The 16,604-nt window shown below is 44.3% G+C and overlaps 1 protein-coding gene across 1 annotated transcript in view; it reads left to right on the top strand.

The window, feature by feature from the left end:
• The first annotated feature begins 5,782 nt into the window (after positions 1–5,782).
• Positions 5,783–16,604, top strand: part of HPS3 (HPS3 biogenesis of lysosomal organelles complex 2 subunit 1) — a 44,423-nt gene continuing 33,601 nt past the window's right edge. Inside the window, exons 1-4 of the mRNA XM_049785523.1 lie at positions 5,783–5,999; positions 11,564–12,055; positions 12,643–12,814; positions 13,539–13,624. Coding sequence (XP_049641480.1) covers positions 5,783–5,999; positions 11,564–12,055; positions 12,643–12,814; positions 13,539–13,624 — 967 coding nt within the window. The remainder of the gene's footprint in view (positions 6,000–11,563; positions 12,056–12,642; positions 12,815–13,538; positions 13,625–16,604) is intronic.

Genomic DNA, 16,604 nt, shown 5'->3' with positions numbered 1-16,604 from the left:
GAAATTTTAATTTAATCCGAACATCCTGGGAGGCTATTAGATTATTTATTTATTTATTTTTGTATTTGGGCTACACAGCTCTAAGGGGTTGCTTCTGGCAGGCTCGGGGGACCATATGCTATGTTGGGAATCAAACTGGAGTCCATCCGGGGTTAGGCGTGTACAAGGCCAACCCCTACCACTATGCTATCACTCTGGCCACTATCGGAGTTTTTAGAGCAGGAAAATAAGACCGACTCTTTCTCCTCTATTTAAAACTTTGAATAAATTACTTGTTCAGAACCTGCTGTAATTAAGGTTCAGACAATGATCTTTACTTTGACTCTAGGTGGCACTCTAGAGTAGGTAAGTGTCAATCCACTGGATACCTTCCTTGGGATCTTAAAGCAGAATTTATCAACTTAAATTAAATTCAGGATATGTCTTTTCTTTCTCTTCTCTATAAGTGTCTTAGGTATTATAAGGTTTTTCATGTTTTACTCAAGAAAAAAATATGCTCTGACTTTTGATCTAAGACAGTGATAAATGGGGTTGCTTGTTACTGATTTAGGAGATGAAAGTTGGGGTGAAGGGATTAGGAATTTACACTCTAGGGTTGAAGAGAAAGTACCTGGATTAAGGCACTTGACTTGCATGCAGTCAGTCCCGATTCAATCCATGGCCCCCTGTCTCCCACCCTGCATTGCAGAGAGTGCTCCTGGCCAACCAGGTGTGACCTAACCCTGCCCCCAAATAATATAGAAATGTACTGTTGAGGGAAGGAGCATTGGTACACTGGATAGGGCATTTGCCTGGCATACAACTGACTCTGGTTTGATCCTTGGTGTTTCAGGTGGTCCTCTGATACCTCCAGGAGTGATTTCTGAGCAGAGAGCAAGGAGAAATCTCTAAGCACTGTCATGTGTGGCCCCAAACCAAATAAAGAAATAAATATAAATTTACTATTGAACATCTGAAGATTTTTGTTGTTGTTGTTTGGGGGTTACGTCCAGTGGTGGTCAGGAATTTCTCCTTGCTCTGCATTCAGATATCCCTGGCAAACTCAGTGTACTCTATGAAAAGTGTAGATCCAACTATAGTTGTCTGCATGCAAGGCAAGCTGCACTATCACTTTGGCCCCAACAAATCTGAAGTCTGAAAATTACTATTTAGCAATGGAGTGATTCTATTATCAAGTAACATATTCAAGATCAGAGTCCAAGGGAGAAGCTGAGAACTGGGCACTAGAAATGTTCATTTAGATCATTTTATTTATTTATTTATTTATTTATTTATTTATATTTGTTTGTTTTTTTTGGGGGGTCATATCTGGCAGTGTTCTGGGGTTACTCCTGGCTCTGTGCTCAGAAATCACTCCTGGCAGGCAAAGGGCATCATATGGGATGCCGGGATTCAAACCACCATCCGTCCTGGTTCAGGGACATGCAAGGCAAATGCCCTACCTCTGTGCTATCTCTCTGACCCACATTTGGATAATTTTTAAAGTTATGGCTTATTTCTGAGAGTCCAAATTGAAAGGAAGTGTCCAGGGACATCTAATTTTAGAGTCCAGGAAAAGGCAAGTAGGATCAGCAAGGAGTCCAAGAGAGAGGAAGAAGGTCAGAATGGGTGGATATTAGAAACCAAATGAAAACAGGGGTTTAGGAAGGGGAGCTACTGTCTAGATGGAGGTCAAGACAAAGCATTAGGTTTGGTAGTGAGGGGAATTTTCTGGCCAATGCAGATGGAAACATCGATGCCCTATACAAGAAGAACCAGTAAAATCTATGTGGAAGTTGGGGAAAAGGGAGGAGGATGAGTAGAAATTGAGATTTGAGAGAGGGCTGAGGAGAGGATTGAAGGCAGGTCTAATGTTAGAGTGGAGACTGGAATGTGAATTTACTCCCCACTGACTGGCCTTGCCTAAGGACTGCAAGCTAGACATCTCCAGGCTGATGCTGGTTCTTGTGCCAGCTTCTGATATCTCTGTCACTGGTGGTACACAGAGCCCTGGAAATTGCTTCAACAATGGGTTCAATATAGTGACATTTTATTCTTCATCCTACTACCCAATTAAAAAATCTTTCAGAGGATTTTGCTTTTTTTTTTGAGGAAGGGTGGATAAAAGCAAGCAGAGTCCACCCACCTTGCCCACCCACAGACTTGCCACATTGCTAGAGGATAATGGGGGCTACCTCTGGGTATTGTTTGATTCTTTCCCTATTTGATTTCTGGGACTTTTCCAGAATGTGCTTCTCTGATATGCAGTAGTAATAATAATAATAATTAAAATTAGAGGTAGGTAACATTTTGTGGCTCTTTGATCACTGAAGATATTCAGGTGATAGTATGCTTTGGATCAATTAGACAAAACACATTAATTTCAGCAAATCTGGTGGCTGGAATGGCAACATTCATCCCAGAATGAGCCCCTACAAAAGCTGAGTGAGTTTTTTTTTATTAAGAATAGAGCAAGTAACTGCCCAGAATGAGAAAGTATGTGCTGAAGGTACATTTCTTTTTTTTTTTTTTTTTTGGTTTTTGTGCCACACCCGATGGTGCTCAGGGTTTACTCCTGGCTGTCTGCTCAGAAATAGCTCCTGGCAGGCATGGGGGACCATATGGGACACCGGGATTCGAACCAACCACCTTTGGTCCTGGATTGGCTGCTTGCAAGGCAAACACCGCTGTGCTATCTCTCCGGGCCCTGAAGGTACATTTCTTTTTTTTTTTTTTTTTTTTTTTGGTTTTTGGGCCACACCCAGTAACGCTCAGGGGTTACTCCTGGCTATGTGCTCAGAAGTTGCTCCTGGCTTGGGGGACCATATGGGACACCGGGGGATCGAACCGCGGTCCGTCCAAGGTTAGCGCAGGCAAGGCAGGCACCTTACCTTTAGCGCCACCGCCCGGCCCCCTGAAGGTACATTTCTAAGACTACTTGGACATTAGCTTTAAGGAGTACCTGGAGGAATGAGGGCAGCCGGCAAAACTTCAGGGTCACACAGACACAAGGTCACACTTGAACCTGGCTTCTTTCCTTGGGGAACACTTTATATTCCTGCTAGGTTGTCCTGTGACTGCCCTTATTCATGCCATTTCCCCAGCCATAGTGGAAGTGCAAGGGTGGAGCACTAATTAACCCATTGATTACTTTAAATCTCACCTGCTCCAAAAGGTATCCATTAAAGCAGATGATGGGATGGCTGTAGAAGACTACGGCAGATAAAAGTAAGCCTTTGCCTGGGCAGTGGTATCTTGACCCTTTCACCTATATCCAGACAGACAGTAGGACAGCAAGGATCTCACCTAGGCATACAAGGAAAGAGAGCCATGGGGGTGAAGTCCTAGAGAGATCTAGTAATAGGTTATAGAGTAGCAGCCCCAGCAAAGGATCTCAGATGGCAGGGATCCAGATTTTGGACTAGGAAAGCAGGCACTGGGTAGAGAATTGCGTAGAAATAAGATCACACTGGAGGTGACCTGATGGCGAGACAGGCTGAGTCATATTCTGCACGAGGGTCCTGGACCTATCTATTTGAACTATACAATAAACTTGAGGTTCTTAAATGTTTGAATATGGGGCCCGGAGAGATAGTACAGCGGTGTTTGCCTTGCAAGCAGCCGAACCAGGACCAAAGGTGGTTGGTTCAAATCCCGGTGTCCCATATGGTCCCCCGTGCCTGCCAGGAGCTATTTCTGAGCAGACAGCCAGGAGTAACCCCTGAGCACCGCAGGGTGTGGCCCAAAAACCCAAAAAAAAAGTTTGAATATGTATGCAAATATATCAGACAGTTCTCAATCTCAGGAATAAATCCACATCTGCAAACAAATGTAGGATGCAGATATAGCTTCTTCTTCCCCAGGCTTGCATTTTGTTCCAAAGAATAACAAATGCTGCAGGAATCTTTTTGGAAGGCAGCTGTGAGTCTCTGAAGGGATTGGAGAATGTAGTTTTCGAGTTTTTCCTTTAATCTTACCTTCTCTTTAATCTAACCTTCTCCTCAATAATAGACATTTTTATACAGACTATTAGAATAATCTTTTTTTGTCCAACACCCAGAGTTCCCACACCATTAGATTCTAGATTTCGTTTGATTTACAAGCCTATGAATAGTTTTTTGGTTTGCATGTTGGCCCCCACCTGGCAGTGCTCAGGGATCATTTCTGGAGGTGCTCAGGTGACCATATGCGAAGCCTAGAATGGAACCTGGGTTGGTTGGCATCTGCTAGGCAAACACTCTCCCCGCTGTGCTATCACTCTGGGGCCCCCTAGCCCATGAGTTCTTTCACTCAGCAAATATATATGCATTTAAGTCAAGCACATTCAAGGTTGGCATTATTGTTTCCAAATGGAATCATTACAGAATCCCCGATGTTTCGGAGTGAATTGACAGTGTACATCTGAGTTTATTCTTTACAGCCCTCTAACCTTTTATTTAGTTCCCAGGCAACCGGGGAGCATGGAATAATGTTCTCAAAGCCAGTAGGAAATGTTAGTAAAGAACAGACGTCGAATTGACCTACTCAAAAGAGACTTCCCTTAACAACAACGACCTGCTTGCAGGACAGGGCTCTCTGCATTGCCCTCTAATTGTGAGGTCAAGCTAGAGGACGCTCCACATCATCCTAACTTCAATGTAGGATATGCAGATTCCAGGATCTTTAATACAGAAACCTTACACCAACAACAGCAACTGTGTGAAAAATAAAATTGTATTGGCACTACAGTGACTTGGATTAGACAACCTAGTAGCCTAGAGTTGGTCTTATGCAAGAAAACTTCAGGGGTAGGGTCTCCTTATATTTAGGCCAAGGCTTTTTTTTTTCCTTTCCATGTCCCCCATATTTTGGGGGGCCTATGCAAACAGCAATTGCCACTCTAACACCGGTTTTTTACTGTGCTCCTTTGCCTCTAATCCTTAAAAAAAAAACCACTTAAACTTTTGAGGTTAACTTAAACTAATACATGCATGTGCATGGAACTGTAAAAAAAATACCATGCCTTCAATTTAAGGAGTTACATAAATTTTATGGTTTTAGATTGCTTTGCAAACTAAGAAATGTTATAATGTACTATAATGGGGACTCGAGGGACAAAGTAATTGTGCATGAGTTCTGTTTTATTTTTCTTAATGTTTTTTGGCTGAAAGTTTAAAATTAAGGTGTCAGCAAGGTGATTTCCTCTGCAAATTCTGTTTATGGGTGATTGTCTTCCCACTTTACCTTGTCCTCTTTCTTTGTATCTTTGTTCTCATAGTAAAAAAAAAAAAAAAGAACAGACTTCGAGAGTGAAACACCTAAAAAAGTCTAAACAAGCCTGCTTCAAAGAAGAGGCAAGTGCACAGCAGCCCCAGCACCCAGTAAATGACAGCTGAGTGTCTGCTAGATGAAGCGGCAAATAGAGCAAGAGAACTTCAAGCGCTGGAATCAAAACCAGAACGAGGTTGTGGGCGGGGCTGAGATGGGCGGAGCTAAAGGGGTTTGGGGATTGGCTTGCCTGAGAGAGTTGGGCGTGTCCGAGTGCCGGCGACGGGACGGAAGAAAACATGCGGCCAGCGCGCAGGGGGCGTGGCCGGACGCGAAAGGGCGTGGTCTAATGGGTGCGGCGGTCCAGCTAGCTCTGCCTTCGGGGGCCTGCGGAAGCGGAGCCGAAGGCGGGGCTAGCCGGCCCGTGGTCACGTGACTGGGAACCTGGCTCTGACCGGCCGTGGTCACGTGACTGGGAACTTTGGCTCGCGGAAGTGGTCCAGACGCCCGGCGGGGCGGGCGGACGGGCAGGCAGGCCCGGGAGCCGGCTGCCGGGATGGTGCAACTGTACAATTTGCACCCGTTTGGGTCTCAGCAAGTAGTGCCCTGCCAGCTTGAGCCCGAGCGGTTTTGTGGCGGCGGGCGGGATGCGCTTTTCGTGGCGGCGGGCTGCAAGGTGGAAGCGTTCTCCGTGCTGGGCCCGGAGCTGTGCCAGCCCAGATGCACCTTCTCCACGCTGGGCCGGGTGCTGCGCTTGCTGTACAGCGAGCCCGGTGAGTAGCTAGCTCCTGGGGTGTGGGCTCCTTGGGGATGGGGGGGTCTCCTTTCAGACCCCCCCCCCAAGGGGGTCGGGGATGTGCATCAGGCTTCTTGCAACTAGCTAGAAAGAAGGAGTGGGTTGGGCTGCAAATTGCAGCAGGTGCATTGAGCCTGGCATCTTCCTAGCCCCAGAGACTGGCGAGGTGGACCAGCTGGGTTCCTCGCTACCCAGAGTCTTATAACAAATAGCACTTTTTTATTGTTCTTATTTATTTATTATTTATTATTATTATTTTGTTTTTTGGGTCACACCCAAAAAACCCAGTGCTCAGGGGTTACTTCTGACTCTATGCTCAGAAATCGCTCCTGGCAGGCTCAGGGGACCCTTTTGGGATACAGGGATTCGAACCACTGACCTTCTGCATGCAAGGCAAATACCTTACCTCCATGCTATCTCTCTGGCCCCTGTTCTTATTTTTTTTATTAATATCTTTACTTAACACCTTGGTTACAGATATGATTGTAGTTGGGTTTTAGTCATGTAAAGAACACCCCCCTTCACCTGAGCAACATTTTCATCCCCAATATCCCAAATCCCCCTCCTCCCCACCGCACCCCCAAATGTACTCTAGACAGGTTTTCCACTTCCCTCATTCATTCACATTGTTATGATAGTTCTCAATGTAGTTATTTTTATAACTGCACTCATCACTCTTTGTGGTGAGCTTCATGTCGTGAACTGGACCTTCCAGCCCTTCTCTCTTTTGTCTCGGAGTATTATTGTAAAAATGTATTTTATTTTTCTCAAAACCCATAGATGAGGGAGACTATTCTGTCTATCTCTCCCTCTGAGCATATTAGATTCCATGTACATTGATGTATAGGAACATTTTATGACTTAATCTCTCCTGAGGGCTGCATAATTTCCATTGTGTATATGTACCACAGTTTCCTTTTTAAGGTAGGACTTTCCAGAAGATGGGAGAAAGCCGCCCTGCATCTCTCTTCGGCTGCAGTTCCCCATCTCCAGGCAAACCCTTTTTATCGGTAACCATACCCATGTCCTGTCAATTATGAAAGTGAATCTTGTGTTCTGCTTCCTAAATTTGTGTAAAGGGAACTCAGGTTCTCTACTATGCATCCTCAGCCCCCAGCAGTTGAAGCATACAAAAAAATAAGGCAATACCAAGGGAGTGTGTGTTCCAATTTTAGAAAACTTCATTTGAAAAATAGTTGCTTTGGGCCTAAGAGATAGAACTTAAGAAGCTAGCCTTGTATATTTGACTGACTTGAGTTCATCCTTGGCACCTCTCCTAAGTTAATGACTAAGTCCCGACCACCGTTGGTCATGGTTTCCATCCCTCCACTCTAAGAAACTATGTGTTTTTCCCCATGTTTGAACTCGAGAGCATGGAGGTCTGATCCACCACTAGAAGATATTCCTGGCTTCAGAACACCAAACCTGGAGTATCCCTTGAGCACCACTGGGTGTGACATAAAAACAACAAAAAAAGGTGTAGTTTCACATTATGGAAGGATTCAACCAAGAGTTTACTTAATAACTGAAGAATATGTTTGATTCCTGTTTATTGAGAGGGATGCAAAGATGTAAAATTTTGTATTTTATGTTTAAAAGAACTGCTGGGGGCCGGAGAAATAGTATAGCAGTAGGGCATTTGCCTTGCATGCGGCCAACCTGGGATGGATCCAATTCTATTCCTGGTATCCCATATGGTCCCCTGAGATTGCCAGGAGCGATTTCTGAGCACAGAGCCAGAAGTAACCCCTGTACATGGCCTGGTGTGACCCAAAAAACAATCAATTTATAAAAATAAATAAATAAAAGAACTGCTGGGGGCTCAGAGGTATGTAAGTGAAGTGGAGAGATATAGTTTGCAGAATTGTACATCTCCATTTGGTTCTGACCTTGTCTACAGCTGTTTTGTAATTTTTGTTTGTTTTTTGGGGGTCACACCCAGCCGCGCTCAGGGGTTACTCTTGGCACTGTGCTCAGAAATTGCCCTGGGCAGGCTCGGGACCATATGGGAGGCCAGAATTCGAACTGCTGTCCGTCCTGTGTTGGTTGCGTGCAAGGCAAGTGCCTTACCGCTGTGCTATCGCTCCAGTCCCTGGTTTGCCATTTTTAAAGATGTTGGGTCTGGATTTTTATTTTAAAAAGAAAGAAAAAAGAATTTGAGTTATTAGGAACTTCTAGACATTGGGTTTTGTGACTAAGGGGAAAAAAATGAAGGATTACCATATGTAGTAATACCTGTTGACTCCTGGTGGGCTTAAGGGACCATATGGGATACTGGGAATTGAACCTGGGCTGACCAAATGCAAAGCAAGGCAGTATTACTCTGGACCCTGTCTTGTGTGTGTGTGTGTGTGTGTGTGTGTGTGTGTGTGTGTGTGTGTGTGTGTGTGTGTGTGTGTGTGTGTGAGAGAGAGAGAGAGAGAGAGAGAGAGAGAGAGAGAGAGAGAGAGAGAGAGAGAGAGAGGAAGTTTTCACATTGCTTGAGTAACTAGCATAGTGCTGACAATTGAAGCAGTAATAGCTGCATGCAAGGCATGCTTCTTGTTTCCTGTGGTCTCTCCACATCTGTCCCCCCCCCCCCTTTTTTTTACAAGTTGACTAGAAAGCCAGTTCAGAGAGCAGAAGGTTCTGATTTTGGTATTTCTTGTTTTCTTATGCAATTCTCCTCCTCTTCATTTCACAACACTGGTAGTTTTCTTCATGCAACTTCCCTCTTTTAGAAACAGGAATTTTCACCTTCAAGAGCTTTTGTAACTGTTTTTGAATGAGCGTGTGCATAAATGTGCTCGTGTGTGTGCGCACGCACGTATATGTGTGTGTAGGGAGATCAGAGATTGGCTGATGTTTTTTGTTTTGCTCCAGTGGTTATTCGTTTTGGAATAGGACATGACAGGCTTTAGGGACCCTTCTAGCTTTTGCTTGTCAGTGGTGATTTTTGGAATCCCTGGGAGATACTCTGTAAGCCTGGGTTACCTAGGAGAGCTTTCAACATATGCGTTTCTTGGAGTAAGGGCATAGCTTGGCTCAGGGCCATGTGTCCTGCATTCCCAATGTCCCAAGTTGGATCCCTGACTCTGCATGCTTCCCTAACCTAGCACTTTCTTCAGATGTAGCCTGGAGGCTATTGAGCACTGCTAAAACAATTCTTGGAGGTCCTTCCCACCCTGTACCGGTCAGATGTCCCTGTTGATCCCCTGCACCAGTGGGCTCCTGTAGCCATATCTCTGGGACCCAAGTCTAGACCCATCCTGCCTGGTTGTATATATGCCCAAGAGTGGTTCCTGGACTTCTTGAGCACAGCTTGGAATGGCTTCAAAAAACAAACAAACAAACAAACAAACAAAAAAACAAATTAAAGTACTCATTCCCAGAGAGACAGTCTTAGTTCCTTGTGGTGTGGCCCAGCTCTGAAGTAAGGCAAACCTTTTCTCCAAGATTGGGAACTGCTGACCTAGAGCCTGACCACTGCATCCATGAGTAGTGTGATAACCTCCTGAGCAAGGTCTTAGGAAACAAAGATGTTTTTATGATCCACTTTACTGCCTTAAGGAAAGTTCTAGAGTCATGTGGCCCCATTAGTTTAGGTCAGAGAGCTCTCACCTGACTTTCTCCCTCACTTGAACTTCAGTCACTGGTTACAGTTTCTGTTAACCCATTAGCAAACTCTGCCAATCTTCAGTGCACTGGTCTTTTCACCTCGCTACTTATATTTTAGGTCTCACTCTTCCTTTGGATCCTGCTCACTGTAGTTCATCTGAGACCTGGAGATTCCTATGTAGTTTCTCATAGTCCTCTCTGTTAGAGCAAAAGTCCATTGAGGACCATAGAGACCACACACACGTAGTTTCTCATAGTCCTCTCTGCTAGAGCAAAAGTCCATTGAGGACCATAGAGACCACACACACACACACACACACACACACACACACACACATACACACATACCTGGACACACACACACCTGGAGATTCCTATGTAGTTTCTCATAGTCCTCTCTGCTAGAGCAAACGTCCATTGAGGACCATAGAGACCACACACACACACACACACACACACACACACACACACACACACACACACACACACACACACACCATAGAGACCACACACACACACACACACATACACACACACCATAGAGACCACACAGACACACATACACACCTGGAGATTCCTATGTAGTTTCTCATAGTCCTCTCTGCTAGAGCAAAAGTCCATTGAGGACCATAGAGACCACACACACACACACACACACACACACACACACCTGGACACACACACACACCATAGAGACCACACACACACACATACACACACACACACCATAGAGACCACACAGACACACACACACACCTGGAGATTCCTATGTAGTTTCTCATAGTCCTCTCTGCTAGAGCAAAAGTCCATTGAGGACCATAGAGACTACACACACACACTCATGCACGCACGCACGCACGCACGTGCATGCGTGCGTACACACACACACGATACTTCTTCTCTCCTTCATAAAAGAGTTTTTATTTATTTCTCCCAAGGAGATTGAAGCTATAATCCTATGTAGTTTCTATATATTTCTCCCAAGGAGATTGAAGCTATAATCCTATGTAGTTTCTTGTACACACACACACACACACACACACACACACACACACACACACACACACACACACACTCCTTCTCTCCTTCATAAAAGAGTTTTTATTTCTCCCAAGGAGATTGAAGCTATAAAATTACTCCAGATATTCTGGAAAGAAAGAGTACAGTGAATGAAGTGAAAAGCTCTTCATGAAAAGCATAGCACACAAGCTTTATATCTTAGATGGGTGAGAAGGAGGGATATGAAGGTACAGTTTAGATCAGTGAAGGGGACAGTGATGTAAGAGTTGAGAAAAATAAACCCTTTGAGGACAATCAGACTCCTGTAGAAAAGGAAACATAAGGATAATGGGATCCGCAGATGATAGAGAGAGAAAGATGAAGAAAGAAGACAACGTGGTGCCAGGGCAAAGAATTATTGAGGGAGAGCTTCCCAAGCCTAAAGAAAGAATCTTGGTGGGCCTAGTAGATAGCCTGTTAGAACCCAGGACTCCTGACTTGGCTTGATCCTGATCCCCCAAGCATCATTGGGAGTGATTTCTGAGCATTGAGCCAGAGAAGACCCTGAACATTGATGGAGTGACCCCAAAACAGTGCAGAACAGAACCATAAAAATCCCAAGCTGATAGAATGTCCAGATTTCTAAATGCAAAAGGGAAAATATTAAAGGCTGCTAGTGGGGGGAAAAAAAAAGCTAACATATATAAAGGCCTGATTGGGCAATCTTTGGATTTCTCTGCAGAAACCCTTCAGTGTTAGTGGAGCCTAGAAATCCCAATTAGGGTAGGACCAGTAAACTAACACTACAGGTTAGTAAAGTGTTTAATGACATAGTCACAATTCTGAGGGATTAAAAAAAACTTTGCTTCAGCCCTTCCCGGGCAGATTCATTAACCTGGCACAAAGTAAACATTTGTTTGTGACAACATATTCTTTCTTGCTCAGGAGACTATTTGGTAACAATTGAAGAGAAGAATCAAGCTACGTTTCTCCGTGCCTATGTGAACTGGAGAAGTAAGAAGAAGGAGAACTCGCGCGTATGCATCCGGATGCTGGGCCACCACTTGGAGACGCCCTTCAATGACAGTTTTAGGGACCAGATGTCCATCGTGGAAATGCCGTTGGCTGAGACTCCACTGTGCATCTCTTGTTGCCCTGTGAAGGGAGACCTTCTGGTTGGCTGTGCCAATAAGTTAGTCTTATTCACACTGAAGTATCGGAGTGTTAGTGACACACTCTCTCTGGTGGACTTTGAAAGGTCTCTGATTGTACACATAGACAGTATCACCCCTGTGGAAATTTCTCTATGCCTGGGATATATTGCTGTTATGTCAGACTTAGAAGTCCTTATCCTGAAGCTAGAGTCAGATTCTAAACACCCAGAGTCTGCCTACCATCGTCCGCATAAAACCAGCGACCCATTGAGACAGGCTGTAGGTAAGTAGTGGATTCTGCAATCTCTTCTTGTCTTAGGGGGTAGAGAAAACTTTTCCAGCAGTCCTTGAAAGGACCGGAGAGATAGTACAGCGGGTAAGGCTGTTCTTGTAAACAGTTTCCTTATACTCAGCTGACCTGGGTTTGATCTCCAGCATCCTGTGTGGTCAACCTGAGCACTGCCACGAGTGATTCCTGACAAAGCTCAGGAGTAACCCCTGAGCATTTCCAGGTGTAGTCTCAAGGCAATACAAAAAATAAATAGAAATCTCCAAAGTACAATAATATTCATAGTCAACCTGTACTATTGCTAGGGGTTTATGTTAATATCCAGGTGCTCACATTGGATCGTTAGCACACAAATGTATGTATGGAGGATCAGAGTGTTACTCATTGACTAATTCCCAGCCTTGAAATTCAATTTTCTAGTTATGGCAGGGAATGAATGAGAAAGTGGCATTACTTCAAAATGGTCTGTAGGTGTGTGTATGTGTGTGGGTGTGCACAGTGGGGAGATACTTTGCTTCATTTCTCTTCAAACAGTACTTAAAACTTTAAATCTTTTCAATTTTGTTTGTTTATTTGTTTAGGTCTCAGGGATGAAAGTCCACAACTTGAATCAGATGATTTTGTTTTCTGCCAAAAGCCATTGGAACTTCTTGGAGAGAAAAGTGAACAGTCTGGATTGTCTGTTACCCTGGAATTGACGGGACTGACTGAAGAGAAAGTAAAAGACTTCCATGTTCAGCATCTGCTTTATAGGTACAGAATCTCTTCCCCTTAATTTTTTAAATTAAGATTTTTTAATATAATTTTTATTTTGATCATAGTGGCTTACATATTGTTGACAATAATATTTTAGATACATATTTACATAAAATCAGGGGGATTCCCATCGCCAATTTGTCCTCCCTACACCTCCGTTTTCGTCCTACCTCCCATATTCTCCTCCCTCACCCCTGGGGCTGCTAGAAAATGTGGTCCCCTCTATACCTAGTGTAGTACTTAGTAGTCTTGCACCTGTTTGGTCTTGGTTCCTCCCTTATTTCCCCCTCTAACTGGGAGGCAGGACTAGATAGTTCAAGTTATGTGGTTTTGTTTGAAGAAGAGAAAAGCAATAATCTGGAGTAAAAGTCTAATATGCCGAAAATGGGCAGAATCCTTCTAGAGGCTCTCATCATCGTTTTGAAAGACGAAGGAGAAAAATAAGGTGAAACACCCCAACAGTACAAAAAGAAGTGTCAAACATCCAGTGAGCACTCCAACAATAACAAAGATAAGCACCACAAAAATAGCCGTGGTCTTGAGATAAAAAAACATGGCAGGGCACATAAAGTAAGAAAAGAAAAGAAGGAACATTTTATTTTATTTATTTTAATTTTTTAATTAAGATTTTATCCACCATTGTTTCCTATGTGTTTGCTTGCTTGAAGTGCAGGGAAATGAGATAGCTTTCACTTCCTCTCCTATCTTCTCGCACACACAGGCGTTTTACTCCTGATATTTCATCCTTTGAGCTGCTCGGTGATGTCAGGCTGCATTCCCTTCAACTGCTCCCCATTCTGCACACAGGTGAGTAACTCCTCAATTCTGGGAGCTTGGCCAGGGGAGGGACACCAGCATGGCCTCTTAATCAGGTGCTTCCATGGGCTTTTCTGGGGCCCCAAAGAAGTTTCTTGCCACTGTCTAGGTGTGTCTGTTGGAGTAAGCCACAGAGAGGACATCATGAATGAAACCTACTTCCTTCCAGAAATAGTTCAAGGCCCATGAAGAAAAATTGGAGCCCCATTAGAGCTGAGGTTCTGTTGCATTCAGCAAAACTTCTTTTTTTTTAAATTAATATGTTTATTTAAACACATTGATTATGGTTGGGTTTCAGTCATGCAAAGAACACCCCCCTTCTTTACATGACTGTAATCATACAACTATAATCATATTGTAATCACGGTGTTTAAATAAAGATAATTAAAAAAAAAAAAAGAACATCCCCCTTTACCAGAGCAACATTCCCATCACCAATGTCTTAGTCTGGTCTGCAAGCAGGGCAGGGTTATGAGGGGGTCATAGACCAAATGGCATTGGAGGTCAGTGGTTTTTCAATATACTACTGCATATGGATTGGTTGTAGAGTTGGATGCATTTCAGAATGCTGATGCTCTGGCTCTATGGCTGAGATCTGCTGTTGACTTTTCTTTGACCCGCTCTGGGGCTTCGTGTTAGTAATTTGTTATAGCACTTAGGGAAGCCCAGCTTAAGAATCACCACAGGCTTCTAGATGTGGTCCTGGGTGTCCAGCCTCTAACGGTGGCCCAGAGAAAGACCTGGAGTGCTGTTCTACTGAACAAGTTCTACTTGTCCATTTCAGCAGCCAACCACCAGCTCCTGTATGGTGACTTATGGTGCTTGAGGAAAGCAGAGGTGTCTCTGGCTTGCACACTGACTGTCCAGGGCATGCAGCTAAGGTGGAATGACCTCAGGAAAGGATGTCCAGCTAAGCATTGCAGGGCAGGGACCCTTCCTGAGTGCTTACCTGTTCTCTAAGGTCTGGAAAGGGAGAGGATTTGGAGGGAATTTGGAGGGTGAATGCTGGCAGGAGAAGTGGTACAGACTGATGGTGAGACTGCATGTGAGGAACTGAGAGGAGAGGTGGGACTAGGGTGAGCCAAACAAGAAAGAATCTATGTAGGAGGTTCAGGTCTGGCTTCCCAAATAACTTGGAAGAAAATACCCAGTTTGGGCAAAGATAGAACAGGGGTGAAAGTACTTGCATATGTCTTGCATATAGCTAGCCAGAATCAATCTCTGTCTCTGCTCATGGACCACTGAGTACAGAGCCAGGAATAACTCCTGAGCACCATTGCTTATGATCCCCACAAACTCAAATAAGAAACATGCAGCAGTGCAAATAAAATCAAGTCTCTCCTCTTGTCCTAAATAGACCTTCCCCACCCCTTTTCCCTACTGTGGCTCTTTATGTGTGCTGTGTGACCTCAGATTTCATGCCTTCCTATCACTGGGTTCATGCCTCCAATGTCACCTCACTGCAGGTAATTAGTGTTACCTTGATGCTCTGCAGGTCTTGGTGCTCTGTTCATCTTCCACCCCTGAATCATCCCTGAAAGGATGCAGGAACCTTCTCTGTACACTCTCATGTGCCTGGAGTGGGGTGGCGTGTAGCAGTGATCTGATGGCTGTTTGAGGAAGGGTGGGTAGGAGGGTGGTGTTGAGTAAAGTCTGTTGAGATAAAGATTTTGGTGAGGGTTTACAAATAGGGACCCAGCATGGACATAGTGCACTATATTCATATGCTAGGTTAGTTCTGCTCAAGGGAAACATGGGGAAAAAAGAGGGAAGAAAAATGGCTGTTTTTTGCTTCACTTTGGGCCAAGTGTGCATGTCTAGACTTTCTAATTGGTTTGGCGCTATACCCAGTGGCACTCATGGGCTACTCCTAGCACATTGTTCAGAAATCGCTCCTGGCAGGCTTGGGGGACATATTGGATGCCAGGAATCGAACCCGGTTCCGTCCCGGGTCAGCTGCATGCAAGGCAAATACCCTATAACTGTGCTATCGCTCTGGCTAGACTTTCTTATTAATGGGTGGCTTGAAACCAGAGATATTTAGAAACATGGTTATGAAAACATTCAGGTCCATGGAAGTAGAGATAATAGTGTAGGAAAGGAAACCCAGGTCCCCATCACACTACTCAAGGTCTGTTGCTTTCCTGTCAGGAATCAGATCCAATGATTTTTTTTTTTTTTGGTTTTGTTTGTTTTGCTGTATTGGGGATTGAATCCAGATCTACAGACATACAAGGCAAGGCAAAGTTCTACCTTAGAACTATATCCTCATCCTCTCATGTCAGATTATTTTGATGGAACTCTCATCTGATGTCATTTTATCCATAAATATTTTACCATGTATTTCTTCAGTGATTCCTTTCCCCCACACACATATAAACTGTCCCATAAAAATACATTTTGTGGGGCTGGAGAGATAGCACGGAGGTAAGGCGTTTGCCTTGCGTCTAGAAGGACCGTGGTTCAAATCCCGGCATCCCATATGGTCTCCCATGCCTGCCAGGGGTGATTCCTGAGAGTAGAACCAGGAGTCACCCCTGAGCGCGGCCAGGTGTGACCCCAAAACCAAAACCAAAACAAAACAAAAATACCATTTTGTATTTTGGGGTTTTATTCATTTCTTTCTGTGGTGGAGATCCGGGGTAGCACTTGTGCTTGGTGGTGATAGGACAGTTGCACACTTGAGTTGTGGTGCTTGCATAGTTTACTGTGTCTCACTAGAGATCATGCACATCTTTGTGGTGCTGAGGATCCCAGACAGCAAAGATGCTGGGTCTGTGTTGTTGTTCTCCTTATGATGATTATTGGTCTAAGAAATAAATACTGTATGCGGAGTACAGTCAAGGCTCTCAGACTATGAGGCTATGATCTCCTTGATTCCATGCTTTTTCTCTTTTATTTCTGTCTCTTAACCCTTGTGGCAACCCTGTTTCAGGCCTGTCCGCCCAGGCAGCCACTGAGTCATTCCCCT

The sequence above is a fragment of the Suncus etruscus genome, chromosome 13 (genome assembly GCF_024139225.1).
Source record: "Suncus etruscus isolate mSunEtr1 chromosome 13, mSunEtr1.pri.cur, whole genome shotgun sequence".
In the NCBI taxonomy this organism is placed as follows: domain Eukaryota; kingdom Metazoa; phylum Chordata; class Mammalia; order Eulipotyphla; family Soricidae; genus Suncus; species Suncus etruscus.
Note: the sequence above shows the minus strand (reverse complement) of the source record. Positions and strands in the feature narration are given on the sequence as shown.